The following is a 27,868-nucleotide window of genomic DNA, read 5'->3' as shown; positions in this document are numbered from 1 at the left end:
ACCTAGACAGAGTGGGTTAATTTTGTCTCCCTTGCTTTTTTCTTCAGTAATAGTAGACGTCGCCATGAAAGTGAAGAAGGAGACAGTCACAGAAGACACAAGCACAAAAAATCTAAAAGAAGCAAAGAAGGAAAAGAAGCTGGTAGTGAGCCTGCTCCTGAACAAGAGAACACCGAAGCTACACCTGCAGAATAGGCATGATTTTGGCCTTTTGTGTTAATTAGTGCCAGAAATAGATCTATAAATCTTGTTATTTTTCTGGATAATGTTTAAGAAATTTACCTTTGTTCTGTTAGTATAAAAAGTTAATTTTTTTCCCAAAATAAAATAGTGAATTTTTCATGTTAAGTTAAAAATCTTTTGTCTTGTAATATTTAAAAAATAAAGAGACAACAATGACTTTATATCCAAGAAAATAATGTGAATGAGTCACTCAGCAGGGATTTTAAAGAGTGCAAAGAGCTCTTTAAAAACAAATGGTTTATTACCTATGTACATACACCTTATCTGATAAAGATCGAGGCTCTACCTTGGCCATAGTTTTCGTAAGTTGATGAAATACCAGTCTCTTAGGAGGTTGCAGAACAAAAGTTATCAAAAGGTACCTCTGAATATTGAGATTAAAACTAGTCTTTATCATTACTGCTGTGGCACTCTTGCTTAGCATATTAAAGGACTTGTATATCTTTTTAGTATCACAACTTTTTGATAGGTTTTCAGTTTTTAAATTTTGGGTTCATGGTGAAACTAGATGGGGCACTTTTCTATCAAAAATAAACTCTACAAGTGTTGGGTGGCCTGTGTGAAATAACATGTCCATAGTTTAATTTCTTGTAGGCACATGTACAAACATTCGTCATTGTGAGGCAAATTTGAATTGTCCCATGGCCATCTATGTGAGCCAGGGTCAAGTTGGTATGACCTTCCTGGATGCTTTATCCAAGGCTTGTTAGTTGAGCAGGATGTCGAGTTTTTATACAGTTACTAGTTGTATTGTGAATAAAGTAAACTTAATGACAAGAGCATTGGATTAGTTATTTCTTGTAACTAAGAAAATAAAAATTTATAATTCTGAGAGCATTTTTAGAGAAAATTCTAGGAGATGTTTTATCAGCGATTGTAATAAATAACTTGGTATCTGAAAGAATGAATTACTAAGATCTTTTAAATAGTGACAATAGAAATGAACTTTAGTATCACATATTAAAAGACAACTATAATTTTTGAAAAATATTTCTCATTTGATGAAAGAAACATTTTTCAGTAATGTACTTTTAAAATCCTCTGGCTTTGAAGTATTTTTTAAATGCCCATAATATGCTCTTTGCAGATCTACATATACCAGATTTCCTAATTGTATGGTTTGATCCAATGGGGCATACAAGCCATTTCAGCTGTTCAAGGGCTTTTTATTGAATAAAAAAATATACACTGAAAGCTATTGAGTAATGAGAAATCTTCCATACTGAATAAAAACTATAAGTAGTTTTCATTTTTTTATTTTTTCTGAGTTTTAATTGGCTTTCACAAAATCATACTTTTCCTGACATTGAAGTTTACATTTTTAGTGTAACCTTCAAATATAAAAATTCGTAAGATAAATATTGTGTCAACTTAATTAGGTTATTTGTGATTTTCTGTTTTTCTATGACCCTATCACTGATTCTATAAAAATGTGCCAGGCCAAGAAGCAATGGTGAGAGTAATTCTTCCTCTAAGTTCTTTCAGCATCTTTGCCAAGCAAGCATGTATCATTCCTGAAGTACTTCTACCATTGACAGCAAGAAGAATATCGCCACATCTAAAAGAAACAAAAAATAAGATAAAAGATTTGTATTTTAATCCATAGTTGAAGTTATTGAAAGTTTACTTTGGTGGTCCACGTTTTTGCTACATCTGTCAATTTTAATTACATCTAGTTTTTCCCCTCTCCTCACTTAAATTCTCCAAACCCCCTACCCATTCAGCTTTTGTTAGGAGGGATGTTAAAAGCAGAGGAAGTCACAGTATGGGACCAAAAGTAAGTATAATCATTTTGGATTTCTTGGAAGTTGAATGCACACAAATGTTTTGAATCTCTTTTCAGGAAAGAAAAAAAACAAAAACATGCCTTATTTCAGATGGGGCCAAGCTTTTACATGTATAAAACAAAATATTTGGATATTATTTTTTTTGTAAAATAGTCATTATTACCTTATTCTTCCATCATTGTATGCTGGTGTTCCTTCAACAATAGATTTGATAAAAAAAGGTTTGTTCCCATTGTATTCTTCATAACCTCCAACAATGCAGAAGCCCAGACTTCCAGCTGTGTTTCTTCTTAATATAACATCTTTACAGTTATATAAGTACCTGAAATAGAATGTAATCAATGTGTAAGTTTAATGTGTAAGTTTAATCATCCATGAATAATTATTGTGATTCGTCTCCCATTCCCTTTATTGGTATTTTTTAGACTAAATGGCATTAGGGTCACACTCAAAATTGTGTCATAGTTCAGTGACCTTTGTAATGTTATCTGGCTTTTTCTAATTGAACCTGTTTTTCATAGGAACACACTTTTTAAAAACACCATTATACTATGTTCTGTACATATTGCTGCTGGGAAAGATAATCATATACTGGGCATAAGAAAGACTTAATGCTTCAACTTGTATTAGCAAAAAGTTGGATATGCCTAAATCCTTCTTGATAAAACAAATTCAAACATATTCAAGGATATCATATTTTTATTGTGGATATCAGTAGTTTTTAATAAAGGCAAAAATCTTTTGAATAAATGATCAGCTTCAGTGAAAAAATTTAAACCTAACCCTAATTAATGAATTTGCAAAGGTTTCCTTGACCTTTGAAAATATCAGTTTATCATTGTTTACTAGGTTATGGAAAAGCCAACATAAAGTGAGTGGAAATTTAGGTACATTTAAAGATTATGAGAACAATCCATATTGGGAGAAAAATACTGTCAGTAAACAGTAAATTATAAAAGGAATGGGAGAAGGAAAGACAACAGGTCTTCTGTAAATGAGTGGAATTCTCAGCTGAAATAGAAAAGATTTCAATTTTTTTAACGACATATGGGTCAGTGTTAACATAGGTACAGGCTAAGTGCAAACCCTGTTAGAGTTATGATAGAAGTATGTGACTGATGAGCTAGATTTGACTAAGATTTGCTTGTCCACCCTACATGAAGCTGTAGTGGAGGAACTTGTTTGAAAGAAACTGAGCATCTTCATGTTGGTTATGGCTGTTTAGTTTATAAACTGTACCTTAAATATTCATTTACTGCTTTAAAAAAAAATAAAAAGTATCTTGTGAAATGTTTTTCAAGTGCTGAAGTTGGTCATTACATTTGTTACTGACCTTGATAATCAGTGTAACGTGACATTTTTCATGTTACATGATGTTGCTGACTCCCACTTGAAATAAAACAAGCTTTGGTGAATACCTTTAAAATGTAGTTATAAACTCTATACCCAAGTTTGTTTTGTACCTCTTGCCATACATATAATTCATTCACAGTACACTCAATTTCTGTCACTAAAATATAAAACTACATTTTAATAAATATAAACGAAAAAGAATGAGAACTATTCATTTAAAATGTTTTTGGATATGTAGACAATCACTGTTACATTGGTATTTTTTTGTTCAATTATAACCTTGAAGTTCTGAAAAACAGTCCTCAGATTAAATGCCTCTGCACACTTTGAACATATACCACAAAGAGCAATGTTTAACGCTTTTAATGTGACAAATGAGGTTGTTTACTAGTTAACTTACCTAGGTTGGCTTTTCAACATTGCTACTTTCAATGGATAATGGATAATGGATAGCTAAACTATTTTTCTACTAGCTTGTGACAGTTTGAACATGGGTAGACCCCAGAAAAATCCTGTTCTTACAAGCTAATCCATTCCTGTGCATGTAAACCTATTGTAGATGGGACGTGTTGATTAGATTCAGTTAAGATACCTTCCTTTTGACTTTAGATCACTTCAGTAGGGCATGAGCCAGGGTTGGTCTTAATCCTTTTACGGAGTCCTTTATAAGGGGAGGACTAAAAAGCTGCAGACACAGGAGGCCATAGAGACAGACAAGAACCCAGAAGCTGAGAAGCCAAAAACTCTAGGGAGTTAAGGAAGCCACTTTAGCCAGAAGTTGAAAGTGAAGTCAGAAGGAGAGGGGAGAGGTTAGTGGATGCTGCCATATGCCTCACTGCTGCCACAGCTGCAGGATCCTGCAGTGAGCCTGGAGGAGGAGACCAACAGACACCACCAGCCATGTTCCTAATTGCCCATAGGTGATACCTTGATTTGGACACTTTCATGGCCTCATAACTGTTAAGCTAATAGCCTAATGAATCAAAACCAACTCATTTCTGGTATATTGCTTTGGCATCATTTAGCAAACTAAAAGAGTAGAAAAAACAGTCTCAGATGTGTTTATGGGAACGGGAGAAAGTAATTTCAGTAAGCTCAGGATTTTAAATTTTTATCTAAAATGAAGCAAGTATTGCTGTAATTTTAAAATTCATCTTTAATTCTTGATTGGTAGCCTATTCCAGCCAATTTATCCTGTAAAGTTATTATAGTCAAATTTGAATTTATGTCAACAACATGAATTCTGGATTCATGATTTTCCTTGTTCTTAATCTTTTCTGAAAATTGAAACATTCTATCAAATCTAAGATGTATTAAATTTATCATTTACCTCATTGATAATTGTTAAATTATAATCTATAGACACTCCTTTCAGACTTCTCTCATTTTGCTCTTTGATCTTATCAGCCACTGAAAAATATTTCATATTCCTTCCTTGCAGGAATTAGTATAAAGATCGGTAAAACTACTGAAGATAGTCAAAAACAGGTTTTTACATCTTTAAAAAGTTGAGACCAAATTGACTTATTACCTTGTAGAAACAATAAGGGTTAGATATGTGGTTCAAACATTTTGACAGCACTTTTCTCCTTGATAATCATCTTATTCAGCATGCAACAATATTTTTCTAAAAAAACTTTGATTTTGGTAACACATACAAAATTTGCCATCACCATCCATCACCCCAAGTAAAAACTCTGTACCCATTAAGCAATAGCTTCCCATTCCTCCTTACCCCTGACCCTAGTTAACTGCTAATCTATTTTCTGTCTCTGAATTTGCTTATTTTCAATATTTCAGATAAGTGGAACCATCAATATTTGTCCTTTTGTTTCACTTTCATGGTTTCCAATATCATCCGTGTTGTCGAGTGATCAGGAGTGGAAATACTGGGTCATGGTAATTCTGTGATTAACTTTATGAGAAACTGCCAAACTTTCCCATAGCTTCATTTTACATTCTCAAAACCGCAAAGATTTCAGTTACTCCACATACTAGAAAACATTTATTTTCCTTAAGAAAAATATAAAAATAACCATCCTTGTTGGTGTGAAGTGGTATCTCAAGGTTTTGATTTGTATTTCTCTAATGACATATTGGGCATATTTTCTTTTTTACTTTTTTAAAAATTTATTTTTAAAAGAAACATTACATAAATGTTACACAAAAAGTATAGGGGATTCCCATATGCCCCATTCCCTAGCCCTCCCACATTTTCTCACTGCAACATCCTTTATTAGTATGGTTCATTTGCCACAACTGATGAAACAGGACTTGGAGCATTGCCTCTAAATGATGATTATAGTTTACATTGTAGTTTACACTCTCCTGCACATTTTTGCAAGTTATTACTGATATACAATGGCCTGTATCTGTCATTGAAATGTCATTCAGGATAATTACCAAGTCCTGAAAATGCCCGCAAATTACAACTATTTTCCTTCTCCTCAGAACCCCCAGTGACCACTGCCTCCGCATCTATGATAAAAATACTCCATTGCTAGGATCACAAGTCTGTAGGAGAACAACTGTAAGTCTATTCTAGTCCATCATCCATTCCCCAATCCTGAGGATTCTATGATGGTGATTGAGCATATTTCCATGTGCTTATTGGCCATTTGTATATCTTTGGACACATGTCTATTCAAATACTTTGCCCATTTTAAAATTGGATTGTTGAGTTGTAGCAATTCTTTATATATTCTGGATACTAAACCTTATCAGGTAAGACTTTCCAATGTTTTTTCCATCTTTTCACTTTCTTGATAATGTCCTTTGTACAAAAGTTTTTAAATTTTCATAAAGTCCAGTTTATTTTTTCTTTTATGTTTCTGCTTTTGGTGTAAAGGCTAAGAATCCGTTGCCAAATGCAAGGTCATGATGACTTTCTCCTATGTTATTTTCTAAGAGTTTTGTGATTTTAAATGATCCATTTTGAGTTAATGATCCATTTTTGTATATGGTGTAAGATACGGGTCAAACATTATTCTTTTATGTAAGGAAATCCAGTTTTTCCAGGCACCATTCGTTGTAGTGACTTCTTTTCCTATTGAATGGACTTTACACCCTTGAAAAATATTAATTGACCATAGATACGTGGATTTACTTCTGCACTCCGAATTCTATTCCATTGGTCTATATGTCTATATCATATGCCAATACCATACTGTTTTGATCAATATAGCTTTGTAGGACATTTTGAAATTGGGAGTGTGAGTCCTACATTTTGTTCTTTTTCAAGACTTGTTTTGACTATTCAGGGTCCCATGCAACTCTTAATTTAAGGATTGGCTTTTTTATTTATGAAAAAAAAAGGTTACTGGAATTTTTATAGGAATTGTGTTGAATCTGTATATTTGGGTAGTATGGACTTCATAATATTAAGTTTTCCAATACATGAACATGGAATGTCTTTCACTTATTTAAGTCTTTTTACTTTATTTCAGCAACGTTTTCTAGTTTTCAGCATACAAGTCTTACACATCCTTGGTTAAACTAATTTCTAAATATTAGTTGCTGCTGTAAATGGAATTGTAGCATTTCTTGATTGCCTTTTTGGATTCTCCATGGCTGGTATATAGAAACAATTGTTTTATGTGTTGATATTGCACCTCATAAATTTTCTGAATTATTTTATTAGCTCTAGCAATAGCCATTCTTTATGATTAACTTCCTTTTTCTCCCATATTAAAGAGAATAATAGAATTTAATACACTAGCCCTTACATAAAATCATTTTTCCTCTGTCACCAAGCCCACTGTTTAGTTCACATGTTTCAATAATACCTTTTTTTTTCCATACCAAATTTCCTCAAAGGAAGAGCTGTATTGGGTTATATTAATCTGAGTAACTATTCCAGAAGGTTTTCAAGTAAGTGCAGTTGTGCCAGCAAAACATACTCCTTCATAAAACCTAAACTTCAAGTTTTCTGACAATCTAAACTTTCATAATTTTGTACAGTTCAGAATTTAGTCTTCACTTAGCATGTTTTCATATTTCGTCCATCTTGTAACATGTATCAGGAGTAGAATTGCTACTCTATTTTAAGTAGCACACAAAGTATTGTTTGCATGTGACATATTGGACATTTGCTTCTAGTGGCTTTTTAATTCAATACTCTTTCTTTCAAAAAATTATTTTGGTTTTGAACTTTGGTGTGTAAGTGGTACTTATTTTACTGTTTCATTAGCCAACACCTCTCCAAAAATAAAGTGGTCTTACCATGTCACCAACAATTGTGGCTATAAACTGAATTCACTAGATGAATAAAAGCAGTATGAATTATTTTCATCTTCTTTCTTTGACATCATTATCATTTGAAGTCATTTCTACTGTCATTTGTTTACAAAAAGGGGTGGGCTTGATAAAAATCCAATTTTAAATTCTATAAAAGTTAATAAACAATCTCGATTTCTGTACTTACTGTGGACCACTAATACACAGTTTGTGGATTAGCATCTGTCTGGTGGCTGCACTTAGCATAGCTCTGATTTTTGAAGATGTTACATGCAAAAGGAATATTATACATTTCAAAAAAATTATTTAAGAGTTTTGGACTAAGGTCCTTCCTTTAAAAGGAGGATTAAAGTAAAAATTATTTTTTAGGTAAATTTTGAAATTTAATAGAAAATATAATGTTAACAGAAAGGGGCTTAATCACACCAGGTAACAGACCAACATGGTGAAGTAACATGTTCTAGCCATTCAGTGACAGGACCAGAACTAGAAATTTATCTTATGTTTTTCATTTAGTGGTTTTTCCATTATTTGACATACATTCTAGTTTTTAAAATTGTATTCAAGTTTTACATGCTAATCTTTATAATAAAACTTTATATTAAAACTTTTAAATTTTTTTCTCCTTAAGAAAAGCCATCTTCCAGGAACGTCTGCCTTTTATACCTAGTTCCCGCTTTGGGACTTTTGTTTTAACTACTGTCCCTGGAATGATCTGTTGTGCTTCAGATAGCTGGCTGCTTCTTATTATTCAGGTCATAGGTTAAATGTCATCTCTTCACAGCCTTTCCTAACCACCTCATCAAAAGTAGGCATCTGGTCCAGAAGGAACCAAAGACCATGTTGGAATGGGGGTAGTAAGTAAATGATCTGGAAAGATAGGAGGTAGGGATCAATGTACAGTGCTTGAAAAGGAGATTTGGGGATAGAAATTATTGGTATTGATGTGGCTACGGACCGTGAGGATGGGAAAATGGTATAAAGAATTAAAGCAAGGGAAAGACTGAAATATGCCCATTGGATCAATCCATAGGCAAGTTTTTGGTGAGTTTGTTGAGAGCAATTTAGTGGCAAGAGTGAGAGGCTATACTGGTGAGTTGTATAAATGACAAAAACCCTGGATATAGCAAGGACAGATCATTTTTCAAGAAGTTTGCTTGTTCGAGGATAAAAGATAAAGCTGGAGGATTGAGAGAAGATTTTGACTTCTAAAACAGGAGAAATGTGAACATACTTAACTGGTGAGAAAATAAAGCTGGCAGAGAGGGAGTAGGTCAAGACCACAGGAAGAAGAGGGACAATCCCTGAGAAGGGCAAGGAGGGAAGGAATCAGCATCACTTTTAGAGAGGAGGGAAAGAGGAGAGGCTATTGTGTAGGGATTCAGGGAAACTGGGAAGTATTAAGGCAGAACATTAAGGGAGATGTAATCCAGTGGGTTTTAGTTTGTGACGTAGAAAGATTTATGTTCTGAGGAAATAGTGGAGGTTTAAGTTTCATGAAGTACACAAGAAACAGCTGCTATGGAGAATGAGGAAGAACTGGTAAGAGATAGGTAACAAGACCTGACAAGAGAAAAGAATACTTGGGGAGTAATGAGGTCCATGAATTTAGAGTGTCAGTAGTTTGATTTTCTCCAGCAGTGCCCTGAGGTCTAGATGTAGGCATAGAGAAAATGACCTAGTAGATAAATCTTGAGTTATGGTTTTGCCAGGTAGTTAGTTAGGCCAGAAAGTCAATGGAGTAAGAAAGTGGAAGATAGTAATTTTAAAAAATGGTTGAAGAGATGGTCCTTGGGTCTAAGTGAGTTGTGATGGAAGTGTAGACAAAAGGGGGTTGAGAGAAAATTTAGAAGGTCTATGGATTAGAAGGATTTAGGAAATTGGAAGGGTGGAAGGCTGTATTTTGAACATTTGACTTATTTCACAGGGGGAGCAGTTCTAGAAAATGACAAGTTTGGGCTGAGGCTATGAAGGAGGGAGACTGAAATACCAACTCTTAAAAACAGCACCCTTCCCATCCCTTAGTGTGGTGTTACCCTCTCCTAAGTAATTAATTACCGTTTCTCCTCTTAAAAGTCTAGTCTGAAATTCATTGCATCCATTCCCTCATTCCCACAATCTGCCTGAAGCTTCTCTTAAGGCCCCTATAAGGCTGAATTCAGTGGATATTTTTTGGTCTTTCATTAGCCATTCCTGCTTAGTCTCCTTCAAAGGCTCCTCTTTCCTCAGCCCTCTTCTCAGTGGACCTCACTATTCCACTGAGCCTCTAGTGCATCATGGTCTTCTGCCACCACCCCTGCATGTTGATCCTGCCCAAATCTATCTTTATTTTAGATTTTTCTCCAAAGTGTGATCCTCAAAAGGTGTGCCCTCTCAGGGGGTCTGGAAGTAAAATTATTTTCACACTAATAGTATAACATCTTTTTCATGTTCATTTTCTTATAAGCACACAATAGGGTCTTCCAGAAGATACACGATGCCATGGTATAACAGATTGAATGCACAAGCATATATGAGAATCCAGTTGTCTTCCATTTAGCAATACAATAAAGAGATTAGCAGAAATATTAGTGCCATACTTCTTTCTTTTTTAGGAGGTACTGGTCCTGGGGACTGAACCCAGGACCTTACACATGGGGAGCAGGCACCCAGCCACTGAGCTATACCCACTCCACTCACTAACTTTTTGAAAATATATATTTTTCCATAAAAGATATGTTGACATATGATGGGCTTATTTTAAATGCATTAAAAACTTTTAAATTTTTCTGTGATTAATGTATAATGTAAATATCTTTAGATATAACCATAAACAAAAACTTTGGGGGTTATCAAAAAATTTTAAGAGTTAAAAAAGAAACTTCTAGGGGTCTTGAGATGCAAAACTTTGGGTACTGCTGCTCTAGAAATGTTTATCAAACATGGATGTACCACCAATTTTTTTGTTTTTATTTTAGGTGCCAGGGCTGGGGATTGAACCCAGGACCTTATATTTGGGAAGCTGGTGCTTGGCCACTGAGCAACATTGGCTCCCTGAGTTGTTTTTTTTCATTTGTTTTTTGTTTTTAGGAGGCACAGGGCACCGAACCTGGGACCTCCCATGTGGGAAGCAGGCGCTCAACCGCTCGAGCCACATCCGCTTCCTCACCACCAATATTTTAAACTCAGTGTGTCCAAAACATCCATATCTGTTCAGCCTTCCCTTCTGTGACAAAAAAAAAATTGCATTAATGGCCCCAATTCTTCTCCCCTCCCTGGAATCCATGCCCCATGTCACATAACTTCATAGTGTCCTCCTACTCTGATTCTGGAATTAGACATAGGATCATCAATGAGATGTTTGCAACAGCCAGTCAGACCCTAGATATGTGAGCTAGTCCAGCCAAGACCACAGAGCCACCCAAATGACCCCCGTGGACTGCAAAAGCATGAGTAAATCAGCCAGGATCAGCCAGCCTAGCTAAGATCAGTCGACCCCCATAATAGATTTGTGAGCTAAATAAATTCTTATTGTTGCATGTTACTGAGATTTTGTGTTGTTTGCTATGCAGCACTATTGGAAAATAAAAAACTGATATTCCCACCTTCCAATTTGGTTGTATCCTCCAGCCAGATGAAAGGTACCATCATTCACTCCAGTGCTTTTCTATATTCTCAAACTGTCTGCTTCATATGCATAGGGGTGCATTATCACAGCATTTGTAATATTTAATCATAAATTTTATAATTGACAATTTACAATAATTTATTATATTTGTTGCCCACTGGATTATGAAGTCAATTAGAGTTAACCCCAGTACATTATATATTACTTCATTATTTCATTCAACAAATGTTTGCCCAGTAAGTCCATTTGAAGACTTTCTTTATTCTTGGAGGATCCATCCATTACTATAGCAAATATACTAAAAAACATTCATATCCTACATTAAAAATAGGTAGATTTGTGTCAGTTAAAAGAAACAATTTTATAAAAATAAATTTGCTTTGGAAATGGCTTGGTCAAGAGTAACACATTTGATTTTACATTAACTATGCCTCATCGGTAATCACCATACAGAGGAATGGCAAGAAATTTGAAAATTAAGAGGAAAGCAGTAAAGAAAACTATACATACTCGTCAAATGAACAAAGTCTGAGTCTTATTCAAAGTCCTCCAGTACTTGCTTTAGGGAATAGAGAAAACAAATGGTATAAATCAAAATGACAAAAACTAAATACAGGCTTAGTATCCTCTTGAGAAATTCACCAAATTTCTTATGGTTAAGATCATAAACTCCTGAACCAGACAGCCCAGTTCAAATCCCAGCTCTCCTTGTTTTTTAGTCATGTAACCTTGGGCAATTTCCTTAAAAAGAGAAAAAAAAGCCATGATAACTGCTTCCTTGATATTCAAAATAGACAACTTACTTCAAAATGTTTTAAAATTTTCAGGAAAGTAAAAGGTTAAATTCCTAGGCTGGAGGAAGAACAGTTAATGTATATTACTAACATACTTGTCCAGAAGAGAGCATGTTTTGAAAGACTTCCAGATGTGGTATACAGGCACCAAGAGAGGTTCTTCAGTATTTTCTGAATCACCCCCAATTAAATGGCATCTGATAATTTGTATAGCGCAGAGACAAAGTCTGGAGCTGCTGCCCAGGTGTCACTCCTGGCACACAATGCACTATTGATAAGGGTAAAACACATTTGCATTGCTCTTTATTACTGACTTTAACTGCCAGTATCTGACAACCACTGGTTCAGGAAAGGCACCCACTTGTTTAGCATACTAATGCTGCCCTCTTCAAGTATATTCTTTTCTGTGTATTAGCCTGCAGCTGAGGGCATGATTACAATGAATTTCCTGTCTCTAGAAATCCTAACATGTTATCATTTTTCTTCAACAACAGTCTTAAGTAACTGGCTGGATCATACTCTAGGGGAATGGTTTTTGTTCAACATTTCGTAAGCGAAAGAGGAAAATGGTTGACCAAGTAGATTCATTAACTTGAAGGGAAATTTCTTCCTTGTGAATTCCTTTTCCTTTTCCCTTCTCTTCTTTTCTCTTAGCAGCCTTCCTAAAACTCTAGCATTCAGGCAAATGACTTTTCCTGAGGCATGAACAACCTAAAATTCTTAGAACACCATTCATACAGAATGACTAGGAAATTTAAGCCAATGGTATTGCATTTATCAGAGAGAAACTGGGATCTTCTGGGTTTTGTGCAGTTAAGATTAAATATGTGGGTGTGTCCCCTCCCTGTGAAAACTGAAATAGTGCTATGCCTGGACAATCATCATGAGCATATCTGGGAGCCTAATTACATGAACATGACTGAGTATTAAGGATATGTGAAAAATGTTGGGCTGGGCATTCTTCTGTTTTCAAAATGGCAGAGTGAAGGTTATGTTTCCCCTTCGGAAACAGAAATGCAATCTCTTTCTTAAACAAAACTAAGAGTTACACTATTGATGGAAAGCTGCCAAAGGCAGTGAACATGTAAGAGGGAAGATGTACTAGAGATAATGACAGCTGAAGAGTAGCCACTAGAGCCCCAGGGTCCAAAGTGAGTGGTCTACTCTAAACGGCAAATAACCCATTCCACACACGAAAAACAGAAGCAGGTGGGCTGGCAGTTAGGAACCTGTTAGCTTCTGTTGGGCAGAGAAGAAAGACATGAGTTAGCTAGAGTGAGAATCCAAACAGATAATCCTTATGTACAGGAAGAAGCCCGTCAGCAAAGTAAGGTGGAGGAGTGGCCTGGCAAGGCTGATTTCAGTTGGACTAGGAGTAGAGAAACATACATAACCCTTCATCATATGATCCAGCAAGCCCACTGCTGGGTATATACTCAGAAGAATTGAAAGCAAGGACACATACAGATATATGTACACTAATGTTCATAGCAGCATTATTCACTATTGCCAAAAGTTGGAAACAGCCCAAATGTCCATCAACAGATGAATGGATAAGCAAACTCTGGTACATACACAATGGAATATTACTCAGCTATAAGAAGGAATGTAGTATTAACACATGGGATAATATGGATGAATCTTGAAGACCTTATGTTGAGTGAACAAGCCAGGCACTGAAGGACAAATATTACATGACCTCACTGATATGAATTAAGAAAATTGAGCAGACTCATAGAGCTAGAGTCTGGAAGATAGGTTTACAGGAGACATAGAGGGAGAAGAGGTGCCAACACCATATGGATAAAGTCTATAATAAGGTGGCAGGGTGTAATTGTACAGTGGATGGGCATGACAGTGGTGCAGTGATGTTATTGGATTGAGCAGGGCTGGTCTGTGAGGGGGGTAGGGTGTGGGGGGCTTGGACTGTCCATGGAACTGGGGGGGGGGGAGTCAGGGGAGGGAACAGGTGAACTCTGGGGATTTGTGGGTTGAAATTGCAATGTTGGGAATATTCTTTTGGCAAATATGGCAGGGGAGGGTTACTGGTGTAGGGTGGTAGATGTGGGGGGCATGTGGGGCAGTCTTCTAGGGAGTGTGGGGGTGTTCATCTTGTCATAGTGTGTTGTATCCACGGGTGGAGACACCCACAATGAGCAGGAAGGTATTGGACTTCCATCCTGGGGATTTTGTTATGTTCTCAACTAGAGGGGCATGAGTCTCTTGAGATTATAGGCAGTGCCAGTACTCATGACTTGCCAGTATGTCAAGCTCTCAATGCTATTGCAAGTAACTATGAATCTTGTTTTTCAGGGAATGAAGCTTGGGGGATGCCATGAGTCCTGAGGGGAGAGGGAGGGAGGACTAGAATAGATGGAACATGGGGCATTTGAATTGTTTTACATGATCTTGTAATTATGTGTACAGGCTATGTTAAATTTCACCAAATTTATAAAGGTGTATGGTCCAATCTAAACCATAATGTAAATCATTGACCATGGTTAGTAGCATGCTTCAGTGTTTGTATATCGATTGTAACAAATATACCATCCACATGTAAAATGTTATTAATAGGAGAAAGAGGAAAAGGGGGAGGATGTTGGGTATATTGGAATCCGCTATATTTGGTACATGACTTTTCTGTAACCTAAAGCTTCCTTGAAGATAAAATGAAAAAAATAAGACACTGGAGGAATAAATGGAAGATAATGTCACTGTACGTACAAGACAACAGATCATATAGTGATGAAAGACATAATCTGAAAAATTTTTTTAAATTTTATATTTTTTATTTAAAAATTTAAAAATTTCATGTATTTCATTCATTATTTTTAAAACTATCATTATCATTTCATTTTCTTATAACTATATTTGGTTATTTTGTTGATTTTGTTTTTGAAGAAGTTTTGGACCACAGAAGAGTTACATCTGTGGTGGGGGAGAATCATTGGTGCAGCGTGTCAGTGATGGGGGAGTGCATGGGAGGAGGTTCAACTGGGGCATACCTATAAGGAATATGATTGTGTTCAAGTATTCTTGGGGCATTGTCACTGTGGGTGGAGATCCACACAATGACCAAAAGATTATTGAATTCCCATCCTGGGGAACTCTCTGCCACATTCTCTAATGGGACAGTAAAAATACACTGAGTACAGGGGCAGTGACTAGTGAAGGAGGATGGTCCACTGATGGGCCCTTGATATTGATGACTGTTTTTATGAAACTTTACTTTTCAAATTGAAAATTAGCCTAGTATTGTAGGTCCCCTAAGAGTTACGTCCTGAGAGTCTCCTTGTTGCTCAAATGTGGCCTCCCTCTAAGCCAAACTCAACATATAAATGCATTACATTCCCCCAGGCATGGGACATGACTACTGGGGATCAGCCTCCCTGGCACTGAGGGATTACAACCAAGAATCAACTAGCAATACTACTGGAAAAAGACCTTGACCAAAAGGGAAAGGGTAAAGACAAATGAGTTTACATGGCTAAGAGACTTCAAAGTGGGTGAGAAGTTCATTCCAGAGCTTATGCTTATGCATGCCTCAGCAGGATCTCATTGACTGCTGAAGTAAATAGTGCTTCAAATAATGGGGCTCCTGAAAGCTTTGGAGACATCCAGACACTATAAGCAGGGCACACAGCTCAGGAGTTTTGCACCCTGTCAGTGAGCCCTATCTTGGAATTTATGCTCCCCAGTGTGACAGAGTTGGACTCAAAGTTGTGGTTTCCCTATACATGCCTCGTCTGCCTCTCCTATGTGAACCTATAGTTAGTACAAGAGTTGATAAGTGCATGACCAAGAGACTTAAGTATCTGGGCTGTCCATGTGCCTGTTGGGCTGTGAATTTCAGCACAGTTGCAACACCTACCCTCCAGTTCACTGGACTCACCCAGGACAGCAAGGAGATGATGATAGACAATGACCATCCCAAGGAATAGAGAGTCTGCAACTGCAAGCAAGATAGTCCCATCAATCTGCCCCATGGGATATAAGCCCCCTTTCAATTAGAGGTGGACTGGGCGTCACCATCCCAGAACTGTCAAGATTGGGGAATGAACAAAGCATTAGAGTAGACTTACTATTATTCTACTATAGACTTATTGTTATTCTAGCAATGGAAGAACTTTTATCATTTATGTGGAGGCAGTGGTCACTGGAGGTTCTGAGGGGAGGGATAGGGAAAAACAGGTGTAATTTGGGGGCATTTTCAGGACATTTGAATTGCCCTGAATGGCATTGCATTGAGAGATACAGGCCATTATATATCTTGCCATAACCTACAAAATTGTGTGGGAGAGAGTGTAAACTACAATGTAAACTATAATCCAAATTAGTAGCAATGCTCCAATATGTGATTATCAATTGTAACAAATGTACCACACTAATGAAGGATGTTGTTAATGTGAGAAAATATGGGAAAGATAGGGAGTGGGGCATATGAGGATCCTCTATATTTTCTATGTAACATTTATGTAATCTAAGTATCTTTAAAATTTTTTTTAAGTATGTAAAATTATAAAAAATTAAAGATAAATTCCCACTATTTGGACATGGCCCTGGTTCCTTCTCCAAATTGCCAGTCCAGGAAAAATTTACCTCATTCAAAGATTTTAAAAATAAACAAAATCATGGATACTACAAAAGAAAGGTGAAAAAGTAACAGAAAAAACAGTGGCAGAGGCAGAGAAAATCACCAGAAAAATGCTGCCCCAGAAATGAAATGCTGCTATAGAAAATGACATTTATAACCAATTTCTAACCAACATATCATTGTGAATTAAAAATTTTTATGAAGTAACTGCTCTATAAACAAGAGTTCAAGGAAGATATAATGAGACAAGAGAGGGAGATGAAATGAGCTGACAAAACAGCAAAAAAATAAGTGGAAGAGAAATTTAAAAGATCACAGAAATGAAAGTAGCTACAAAGGAGTGGATATTCTACTGAAAACACTGTAAGAGACATAAACATGAGATTGAAATAATCAAGGAAAACAGAATGGAAATATTAAAAGCAAAAATAGCCTAAGACAGCTGTGGAGCACCATCAAATGCACCAATATATACATTATGGGAGACCTAGAAGGAGAAGAAAGACGGAAAAAGCAGAAGGAATAGTTAAACGAATATGACAGAGAATTTCCCTAACATAGCAAGAGACATGAACATGCACATCCAAGAAGCTCAAAGAACACTAAACAGGATAAACATGAAGGAAAATATAACCCATCATATATTGATTACACTATCAAATGCAAAAGACAAGGAGAGAGTTAAAGTGATGAAAGAAAACAACTGCCAGCCAAGAATTTTATATTCAGTGAGATGCTCTTTAAAAAATGAAGGGGAATTGTGGGAAGATGGCATCAGATTAGGCAGAAAAGTCTTAATTCTCTCACAAAAACAATGGAAAAAGAGCCAAAGGCTGTCTGAGGGAATTGCTTTGGGGGTCAACAGACAAAGACAGTGCTTCTCAACTCCCAGGAGGGTGAGGGACAGAGAGACAAAGAAGTAAAAACAACGAAGTGTGACTAACTAAACCTCCTGGCCCCTGGGAAGGTCTCCCCTTACAACCCCATGGGGGTAAAACCCCTGGCTCACTGCAGCTGACTAAGAGAGGGACAGACATTGTCCTTTTGTCAGCTGTTACAAGGGAAAAGGGAGGGGCATTTGGGGGGCTTTTCTTCAGTGAATTCGGCCAGTGAGTCTTGGCTCTGGCCAGATAAAAATAAAGGAAAACTGACAGAGATACACCTCCATGGAAAGGGGAGACAATGAGTGCCATCTGCTGGCCAGTGTGGAAATTACATGGACAAAAACTGTTTTTAGAGCTCACTTTACCCCTCCCCTGGGAGAAAGTCTGTGCCCCATTAGTGAGTCACTGGCATGATTCTGGTAACTTAAACTTGGTAATTTTTAAGACTTAAGGTAAGTTGAATCAAATATCAAGGAAGAGCTGTGAAAAAATAATAATAGGCAAGAGAGAAATTGGTCATCAGAGTAAATTCACCAACATTTTAGATGCCTAGATATCAGCAAACAATTATGTCATATTAGAAAACAGGAAGAGATGGCCCAGGCAAAGAAGCAAACCAAATATTTTTGACAGATTCAGAATTTAAGACAATCCATGATAATCACATGAGGCTCCTAAATCAATTTAAAGAATTGAAAGAAAATATGACTAAGAGATAGAGGATATTAAGAAGACACTGTGAGCATAAAGAAAAATTTGAGAATTTGCAAAGGAAAGTAACAATACTTATGGGAATGAAAGACATGATGGATGAGATTAAAAATACATTAGAGGCTCTCTGGTTCATTGGACTTACCCAGATCAGCTAACAGGGAGGTGATGATGGTCAACCACCATAGCAGGGAACCAGAGTGCCTACAACTGCAAGCAGGAGAATCCCATCCATCAGCCATGTGGGATTTAAGCCCCCCTCTCAATTTAGAGGTGGAGTGGACATCACCATCCCAGGGGCCACAGGATGGAAGGATAAAATATGGATTAGAGTGGACTTACTGGTATTCTACTATAGAACTATTGTGACTCTAGCAATGGAAGAAACTGTATCATTGATGTAGAGACAGTGTGCATGGTCATTGCTGAAGGCAGGGAGAGGGAAGAAGAGATGTGGGCATTTTCTGGACTTGGAGTTGTCCTAAATGATATTGCAGGGACAGAAGCTGGACATTATATATCCTGCCATAACCCACTGAATGGACTGGGGGAGAGTGTAAAGTACAATGTAAACTATAATCCATGTGGTGCAGCAGTGCTCTAAAATATATTCATCAAATGCAATGAATGTGCCACAATGATGAAAGAGGTTGTTGATGTGGGAGGAGTGGGGGGTGTGGGGTGTGGGGTATAAGGGAACCTCTTACATTTTTTAATGTAACATTTTTTGTGACCTATGTATTCTTTTTTAAAAAGACAATTAAAAATAAATTTAAGGGGTGGCGGATTTGGCCCAGTGGTTAGGGCATTTGTCTACTACATGGGAGGTCCATGGTTCAAACCCCAGGCCTCCTTGACTCGTGTGGAACTGGCCCATGCACAGTGCTGATGCACGCAAGGAGTGCCATGCCACGCAGGGGTGTCCCCTGCGTAGGGGAGCCCCACACGCAAGGAGTGTGCCCCATATGGAGAGCCACCCAGTGCAAAAGAAAGTGCAGCCTGCCCAAGAATGGCGCCTCACACACAGAGAGCTGACACAACAAGATGACGCAACAAAAAGAAACACATATTCCTATGCTGCTGACAACAACAGAAGTGGACAAAGAAGACGCAGCAAATAGACACAGAGAACAGACAACCAGGGTAGGGGGGGAAGGGGAGAGAAATAAATAAATAAATAAATCCTTAAAAAAAATAAAAATAAATTTTAAAAATACATTAGAGCCACATAGGAGATTTGAATGCCTTGAAAACAGCATTAGTGATCTCAAAGACAGAACATCTGAATTGGAAAAAACAGGAGAACAGAAAGAGAAGAGAATGGAAAAAATGGAACAGGATTCCAGGGAACTGAATGACAATGTGAAATGCAAAAACATACACATTATTGGTGTCTCAGAAGGAGAAGAAAATGGAAAAGGGGCAGAACGAATATTTGAGGAAATCATGCCTGAAAACTTCCTTACTATTCATTGAAAGACATATATATCAATATAGAGGTCAACACACTCCAAATAGAGTAAACCTGAGTAGACCTACCCCAAGACACCTATTATTCACAATACAAATATCAGAGATAAAGAGAAGATTCTGAAAGCAGGAAGAGAAAAGCAGAGCATCACATATAAGAGAAACATGATATGATTAAGTGCCGACCTCTCATCAGAAATCATGAAGAAGAAAGTGGCATGATGTATTTAAGGTATTGAGAGGGAAAAACTGCCAGCCAAGAATTCTGTATCCAGCAAAGCTGCCCTTCAAAAATGAAAAGGAGTTCAGTGTTTTCACAGAGAAACAAAAACTGATAGAATGTGTTACCAAAAGACCTGAATTATAAGAGATACTAAAGGGTGCTGCAGCCTGAAACGAAAAAACAAGGGTGAGAGACTTTGAGTGTAGAAATGAAGATTATTAGAAAGGATAAATTAATGGGTAAAAAGATAGACAATAGTACAATATGACAACAGAAAGCCAAAGGTCAAAATGGATGAAATAAGTAATGCCTTTATGGTTATAACATTGAATGTTAATGGCTTGAACTCCTCAAAATACAGGCTGACAGAATAGATAAAAAATATGAGCTATTGATATATTGTCTACAAGAGACCCACTTCAGATATAAGGACACAATCAGGTTAAAAATGAATGGCTGTAAAAAGTTATTCCACACAAATAGCAACCAAGAAAGAGCTGGAGTAGCAATCTAATATTGTACAAAATAGATTTTAAATGCAAAGCTGTTATAGGGGAAGAAGGTCATTATATGTTAATAAAAGGGCCAAGTCAACAAGAAGATATAAGTATTCTAAATATTTATGCACCTAACCTTAGTGACCCAAGATACATGAGGTATGCATTGGCAAAACTGAAGGGAGAAATAGATGTCTTTGCAATAATAGTTGGAAACTTCAAAACACCACTCTCGGTGCTGAATAGAACATCTGGATAGATAAAGAAGATAAAGAAACAAAGAGCTTGAATAATATGATAAATGAACTAGTCCTAAGAGATATCTATAGAGCACTGCACCCCAAAGCAGCAGGATATACATTCTTTTCAAGTGTTCACGGATCTTCCTCCAAGATAAACCGTATGTTGGGTCACAAAGACAAGTCTCAATAAGTTTAAAAAGATCTAAATTTTATAAAACACTTTCTTTGATCATAATGGAATTAAACTAGAACTCATGGATGGTAAAAGGGGAAATTTGTAAATATATGGAGATTAAATAACACACTCTTAAATGATCAGTGGGTCAGAGAAGAAACTGCAAGAAAATTCAGCAAATATCTTGAGATGGATGAAAATGAGAACACAACATCTTAAAACCTATGGGATAGCACAAAGGCAGTGCTGAGAGGGAAACTTACAGCACTCAGTGTTCACTTTAAAAAAGAAGAAAGAGCTAAAATTGAAGATCTAACGGCACACCTGGAGGAAATAGGAAAAGAACAGCAAACTAAACCAAACCAAGCTGAAGGAAAAAAACAGTAAAGATTACTGCAGAAAGAAATGCAATTCAAAACAGACAAAAAAAGAATCAACACAACCAAAAGATGGTTCTTTGAGAAGATCAACAAAATTGACAAACCCTTAGCTAGAATGACAAAGGAAAAAAGAAAGAAAATGCAAATAAAATCAGAAACAAGACAGGGGACATTACTATGGACCCCAGAGAAATAAGAGAGATCATAAAAGGATACTATGAACAAGTGTACGCCAAAAACCTACACAATGTAGACAAGATGGACAAATTCCTAGAAACACACGAACAACCTACACTGACCCTAGAAGAACTAGAAAGCCTCAATGAACCAATCACAAGTGAAGATATTGAAACAGTAATCAAAAACTTCCCAAAGATGAAAAACCCGGGACCAGATAGCTTCACAGATGAATTTTACCAATCATTCAAAGATGAATTAATACTGATATTTCTCAGGCTCTTCCAAATACTGAACAGGAAAGAATGCTACCAAAATAATTCTATGAAGCCAACATCACCCTAATACCAAAACCAATAAAGATACTATGGAAAAAGAAAATTACAGACCAATGTCTCTAATGAATATAGATGCAAAAATCCTCAACAAAATACTTGTGAACTGAATCCAAAAGTACATTAAAATAATTATACACCAAGATCAAAATATGCAAGCATGGTTCAACCCAAGAAAATCAATTAATATAATAAACCACACTGATTTGAAGAAGAAAAATCACATGCTCCTCTCGATTGATGCAGAAAAAGCCTTTGACAAAATACGGCACCCTTTCTTGATAAAAACACTCCAAACGACAGGAATAGAAGGAAATTTTCTCAATATGGTAATGCGCATATATGTAAAACCTACAGCTAGAATCAGGTGCACTTGCAACAGTGCAAGATTGAAAGTTTTCCTGGAGAGATCAGGAACAAGACAAGGATGCCTGCTGCCAACGTTATTATTCAATATTGTGCTAGAAGTTCTAGCTAGAGCAATTAGGCTAGACAAAGAAATAAAAGCCACCCAAATAGGAAAGGAAGAATTAAAACTTCCACTATTTGCTGATGAAAAATCCACAACAAAGTTACTATCGTTAATAAACTTGTTCAACCAAGTGGCTGGATACAAGATTAATATGCAAAAATCAATAGAGTTTCTATACACTAATGGTGTGTAATCTCAGGTGGAAATCAGAAAAAAAATTCCATTTATAATAGTGACTAAAATAACCAAATACTTAGGAATAAACTTAACCAGGGACGCAAAGGGCCTGTATTCAGAAATCTACAAAACATTGCTTAAAAAAAACTGAAGAAAACTTAAATAAATGGAAGGACATTCTGTGTTTATGGACTGGAAGACTCAATATCGTTAAGGTGTCAATTCTACAGACTGATTTACAGATTCAGTACAACTCCAATAAAATCCCAACAGCCTTTTTTGCAGAAATCAAAAAGCCAATCATGAAATTTATTTGGAAGGGTAAGGGGCCCCAAATAGCCAAAACTATCTTAAAAAAGAAGAACGAAGTGGGAGGACTCACACTCCTGACTTTAAAGCATAGTATTAATACTTAGCTACAATGGTAAAAACAGCATGGAACTGGCATAAGGACAGACAGATACCGATAGAACCAAATTGAGAACCACAAATTGCCCCTCATATCTACAGTCAAGTGATTTTGACAAGGCTGTTAAGCATACCCAGCTAGGCCAGAACAGTCTGTTCAACAAATGGTGCTGGGAGTACTGGGTAGCCATATCCAAAAGAAAGAAAGAAGACCCCTATCTCACACCTTATATAAAAATTAACTCAAAATGGATCAAAGACCTAAATATAAAAATAACAACCATAAAAACTCCCAGAAGAAAATGTAAGAAAACATCTTTGAGATCTTGTGGTAGGTGGTAGTTTCTTAAACCTTATGCCCAAAGAATGAGCAACAAAAGAAAAAATAGATAAATGGAATCTCCTCAAAATTCAACACTTTTGCATCTCGAAGGACCTTGCTAAAAGGGTGATAAGGCAGCCAACTCACTGGGAGAAGATATTTGGCAATCACATATCTTTTAAGGGTTTAATATTCATAATACATAAAGAGATCATACAACTCAACAATATAAAGATAAATGATCTGACTAAAAAATGGGTAAAAGACTTGAAAAGACAACTGTCCAAAGATGATATACAAATGGTTAAGAAACACATGAAAAAATGTTCAACATCACTAGTGATTAGGGAAATACAAATAAAAAATAAAATGGATATCCTTTCACACCTACTAGAGTGGCTGCTATTAAAACTTGGAAAACTATAAATGTTGGAGAGGATGTGGAGAGAAAGGAATGTTTATATACTGTTGGTGGGAATGTAGACTGGTACAGCCACTGTGGAGCACAGTCTAATAGTTCCTAAGGAAGTGGAATATAGACTTGCCATGGGATCTAGCAGTATCATTGCTAGGTATGTACCCAGAAGAAATAAGAGCAGTGACATGAATAGACATCTGCACACCAATGTTCATAGCATTATTCACGACAGCCAAAAGTTGGAAACAACCCAGGTGTCAATCAACTGATGAATGGATAAATTATGGAGCATACACAAGATGGAATATTATGGAGAGGTAAGAAGAAATGAAGTCATGAAACATATGACAATATGGATGAATATGAAGAACATTATGCTGAGTGAAGTTATGTCAGACACAAAAGGACAACTACTGTATGATTGCCCTATTAGGAACTAAATATATTATGTGAAGTATAAATATATTAAGTGAAATATGAATATAGGAAGAAATGCATATAAAAGACCCTTTTTCTTTGAAACTGAACAAATGTAAGTTAGTACAATAAAATGTTAATATCAGACAAAATAAAACATATTCTAAGTGAAGGAGACACAGAGTACTACATATTATATGATTTCATTTATATAAAATGTATTAATAAATATAAATCAATTTATAAAGATGAAATTAGATTAATGGTTATGTAGGTTTGAGGAAGGAATGCTAAGTGATGTGGAGTCTTTCTTTTTAGAGTAAGGAAATTGTTCTAAAATTATTGAGATGATGAATGTACAACATTGTGATTATATTAAAGGCCATTTATGCTCTTTGTATAGAATAGCCAGAAACAGCAGCTATGTACATCAGGGGAAACAGAGAGATTGAAAGGTGAGGAATTTTCTTGTTTGTTTTTTATTTATTATTATTATTGAAATAATGAAAAAGCTTTAATAATGATTGACATGATGAATGCATAACTATGTGATTATACCAAATGCCATTGATTGTACACTTTGGATGAATTGTATGCTTTATTAATATGTATCAATAAAATGGATTTGTTTTAAAAAATGAAGAGGAGATTAAAATTTTCTCAGGTAAACAAAAGCTTGTAGCACTAGACTTGCACTACAAGCAATGCTAAAGTAACAATGAAATTTTTAGGAGGTAATTCTTAAGTATAATTAAGCAAAGTTTTGTTTTTACAGGAATAAGTTTCAGGCCTACAAAGCATTAAGATCAAGGATTTGCAATCACTGTACTTCCTTATTGATTTTCTGACTAGATATTCTATCCATTATTGAGAGCAGTGTGTTAAAATCTCCTACTAGTAATAAAGAACCATCAATTGCTCCCTTCAAATCTGTACTTGCATCATATATTTTGGGGCTCTGCTGTTAGGTGCAGATATATTTATAATTGTTACATCTTCCTATTTCATTGTCCCCTTTATCAGTAAGTAAAGACCAATTTTGTCCCTTGTAAATCTTTTTGACTTAAGGACTACTTTTGGACACTAGTATAGCCACTGCAGCTCTCTTTTAGTTACTACTTGCATAGTATATGATTTAAAGATACACTGTCTTCTTAGGGCTGCCGGGAACAGTTTGTTCAAGGGCAGCTCTTCCCCACAAACAGGGTTTGGGGGTGGGTTAGGGAGGGAGCATGGCTGAGCACTGATCACGGCTTTTGATTAGCAAGTTTGCCAGCTCTGAGGTACTGTTTCAACCTCTCCTGGACAAACGTAGTGGAAGCCACTGTTAAACTCTGCCCCCAACAGGGGTGGAGGTGAAGGAGACTTAGAGGCAAAGTACTGTGGCAACAGTTAGCCGAAGAACACCATCTTCTGGGCAGGCCAGGAAACCACAGTTTTGGGGATCCAAGGAAACATTTGGCATCATTCTTGCTACACCTTACCAGTCAACTGGGAACTGGTCTACACCACCTTCATGGGTCCCTTGCCCTGTTTTGGCTAGGAAATTCTGTCTTGAAAAATTCTCTCCAGGGATACCCTCCTCTCAGAATTTGCCCTCCAGGTAAAAACAGGTAGAGACAAGCAAAGGAGTGTTTTGTTTTGTTTTTTAAAAAAACTATACAGGCAAAGCAAAAACAAATAGAACAGATCAAGATTCTTGGAAAAGGAACAGAGGAAAGGGAGCTTTCTCCTGAGGGTAAAAAAACTGCAAAAATAGTGCAATCTTAAAAATTGTAGCACATATCCGGGGCAAGAATCAGATGAGGAAGACCTGAAAATATCTGATTACTTAAACATGGGCTACTCTAAAGGCTTAGAATAAGTTGAAACAAGTGTCAAGAAGCTTTAAATGAAGCCAATCAACAAGAAAAACCTAGGCATGAGAGAGAAACCGACCTTCAGTGTAAACTCTCCAAGATAATCAGATGCCTAGACATCATCAAAAAATTACAGGCTATACTGAAAAAATAGGAAGATATGGTCCAGCCAAAGAACAAAATTAAAAACTCAGAGGAGACATAAATTTTGGAAACACTATTCAAAGATATTCAGATAAATCTCCTAAATCAATTAAAGGAGAGGAAGGGAAATATGGATAAAGAGTTAGAAGATATTCAGAAAACACGTGTGAGCATAAAGAATCTGGAAGTATAAAAAGAAACATAAGAGAAATGATGAGAAAGAAAGTTACAATAGAAGAGATTAAAAATACACCAGAGGCATACAACAACTAATTCAAACAGGCAGTAGACTGAATCAGTGAATTAGAAGACAGGACAACTGAAAATTTACAAACAGAATAGGCAAAAGATTGGAAAATATTGACAGGGTTTCAGAGATGTGAATGACAGTATGAAGCAGACAACCATACATATCATGGGTGTCCCAAAATAAGAAGAGAATGGAAAAGGAGCAGAAAGAATATTTGGTGTAGCCACTGTGGAAGACAGTTTGGTGGTTTCTTACTTCCTCAGAAATCTAAGTATAGAACTACCATATAATTTGGCAATTCCAGTAGGTATATACCCTAAAGAATTTAAAGCAGGGAGGCAAACAGATATTTGTATAATAATGTTCATAGTAGCATTACTGACAATTGCTAAAAGATGGAAGTAACCAAGTGTCCACCAGCTGATGATGGATAAACAAAATGTGATATATACATATGATGGATTATTATTCGGCTGTAAAAAAGGAATAAGCAAACTCATAAGAGTCAGAATCTAGAATATAGGTTATGAAGGGATGGAGTGGGGATACGAAATAGGGAGTTAAGACTTATAATGTGCAGAGTTTCTATTTGTGACTATGGAAATAATAATGGATGGTGTGATGGTAGCACAACATTGTGAATGCTTTCAACAGCACTGAATTATATATATGGATATTGTTAAAAGGGGAAATTTTAGGTTGTATATATGCTACTGGAGTAAAAATATTCTAAAAAATCCATGGAACTACACAAAACAAATAGTGAACCCTAAGTTAAACCGTGACCTATGGTTGATAGAACAATGATAAAAATGTGCTTTCATCAATTGTAACAAATGCACCAAACCAATGCAAGGGATTAGTAATAGGAAAATGTATGGGAACCCTGTCTTTTATGCATGCTTTTTCTGTATTCCTACAACTTCTCTAATAAAAATAAATAAAAAGACAAATAGCACAATAAAAATGGACAAAAGATTTGAATAGACATTTTTCTAAAGAAGATATCTGAGGTCGCCCCTCGGGCTGAAGTGTGGTTTGCTGACCTGGCGGGGGGCGGCGGCCGTGGTAGGCCTATTCCAAACCGCTGCCCCCATAATAGGGTGGTTGGTCGGGCCCACCGCCACCCTTGAAGGAAGCTCGGCATGGGCGCAGAGTGCCCTCGGGTCTCCCCTTCTCGGCAGCCATGCTTCCGTGGCCGCCCCGCCTCCCGGATGGCGCCACACAATGCCTTGTGGGGCGGCACCCTTCTTCTTCTTTCTCCCTGTGCAGGCGCAGGGTGGAAAAATCCAGTCTGCCCTTTTCCCTCCCCCCGACAGCAGCAACAGCCAGGCGTGGGCGGGAAACTCAAGTCTGCCCTCTACCCCAGCAACAGCAGCCACCAATCCCTAAACCCTGCCCCTTCCCCCAGCAACAGCGACAGCCAATCCCTAACCACCACCTCTCCCCCGTCCAGCACCTCCCACTGACCTTTCTCCGGCAACCAATCAGAGCAGGGCATGGCTTCGACCAATCAGCCTTCCCCAGCCCCTATAAAACTGTTGCCTCTCCCTCAATAAAGTGGACTTGGGTGTTTACCTTGTCTCCACGGTAGTTCTTCTGCCGTGCGCCCTCCAGTCCTGAGAGCCCCCGACAAGGGCCTGGCCTCCCTTGTCCCCAGTTCGTCGCCTGCTTCTCCGGGCGACCCCTTCAT

At 36.9% G+C, this 27,868-nt stretch overlaps 2 protein-coding genes across 22 annotated transcripts in view; one reads left to right on the top strand and one right to left on the bottom strand.

The window, feature by feature from the left end:
• The window catches only part of FIP1L1 (factor interacting with PAPOLA and CPSF1), an 82,835-nt gene extending 79,511 nt beyond the window's left edge, over positions 1-3,324 (top strand). For all 16 annotated transcript variants that reach the window (XM_012526001.4, XM_004460606.4, XM_058298622.2 and 13 more), the window contains one exon: positions 48-3,324. In XM_012526001.4, the coding sequence (XP_012381455.1) occupies positions 48-195 (148 nt within the window). In that variant the 3' untranslated portion in view covers positions 196-3,324. The remainder of the gene's footprint in view (positions 1-47) is intronic.
• Positions 464-27,868, bottom strand: part of LNX1 (ligand of numb-protein X 1) — a 223,285-nt gene continuing 195,880 nt past the window's right edge. For all 6 annotated transcript variants that reach the window (XM_004460613.5, XM_004460616.5, XM_004460618.5 and 3 more), the window contains 2 exons: positions 2,194-2,352; positions 464-1,801 (listed from right to left, as the gene is read on the bottom strand). In XM_004460613.5, coding sequence (XP_004460670.1) covers positions 1,666-1,801; positions 2,194-2,352 — 295 coding nt within the window. In that variant the 3' untranslated portion in view covers positions 464-1,665. The remainder of the gene's footprint in view (positions 1,802-2,193; positions 2,353-27,868) is intronic.

Source organism: Dasypus novemcinctus, chromosome 1 (genome assembly GCF_030445035.2).
Source record: "Dasypus novemcinctus isolate mDasNov1 chromosome 1, mDasNov1.1.hap2, whole genome shotgun sequence".
Classification (NCBI taxonomy): domain Eukaryota; kingdom Metazoa; phylum Chordata; class Mammalia; order Cingulata; family Dasypodidae; genus Dasypus; species Dasypus novemcinctus.
This window is presented reverse-complemented; position numbering and strand designations above follow the sequence as displayed.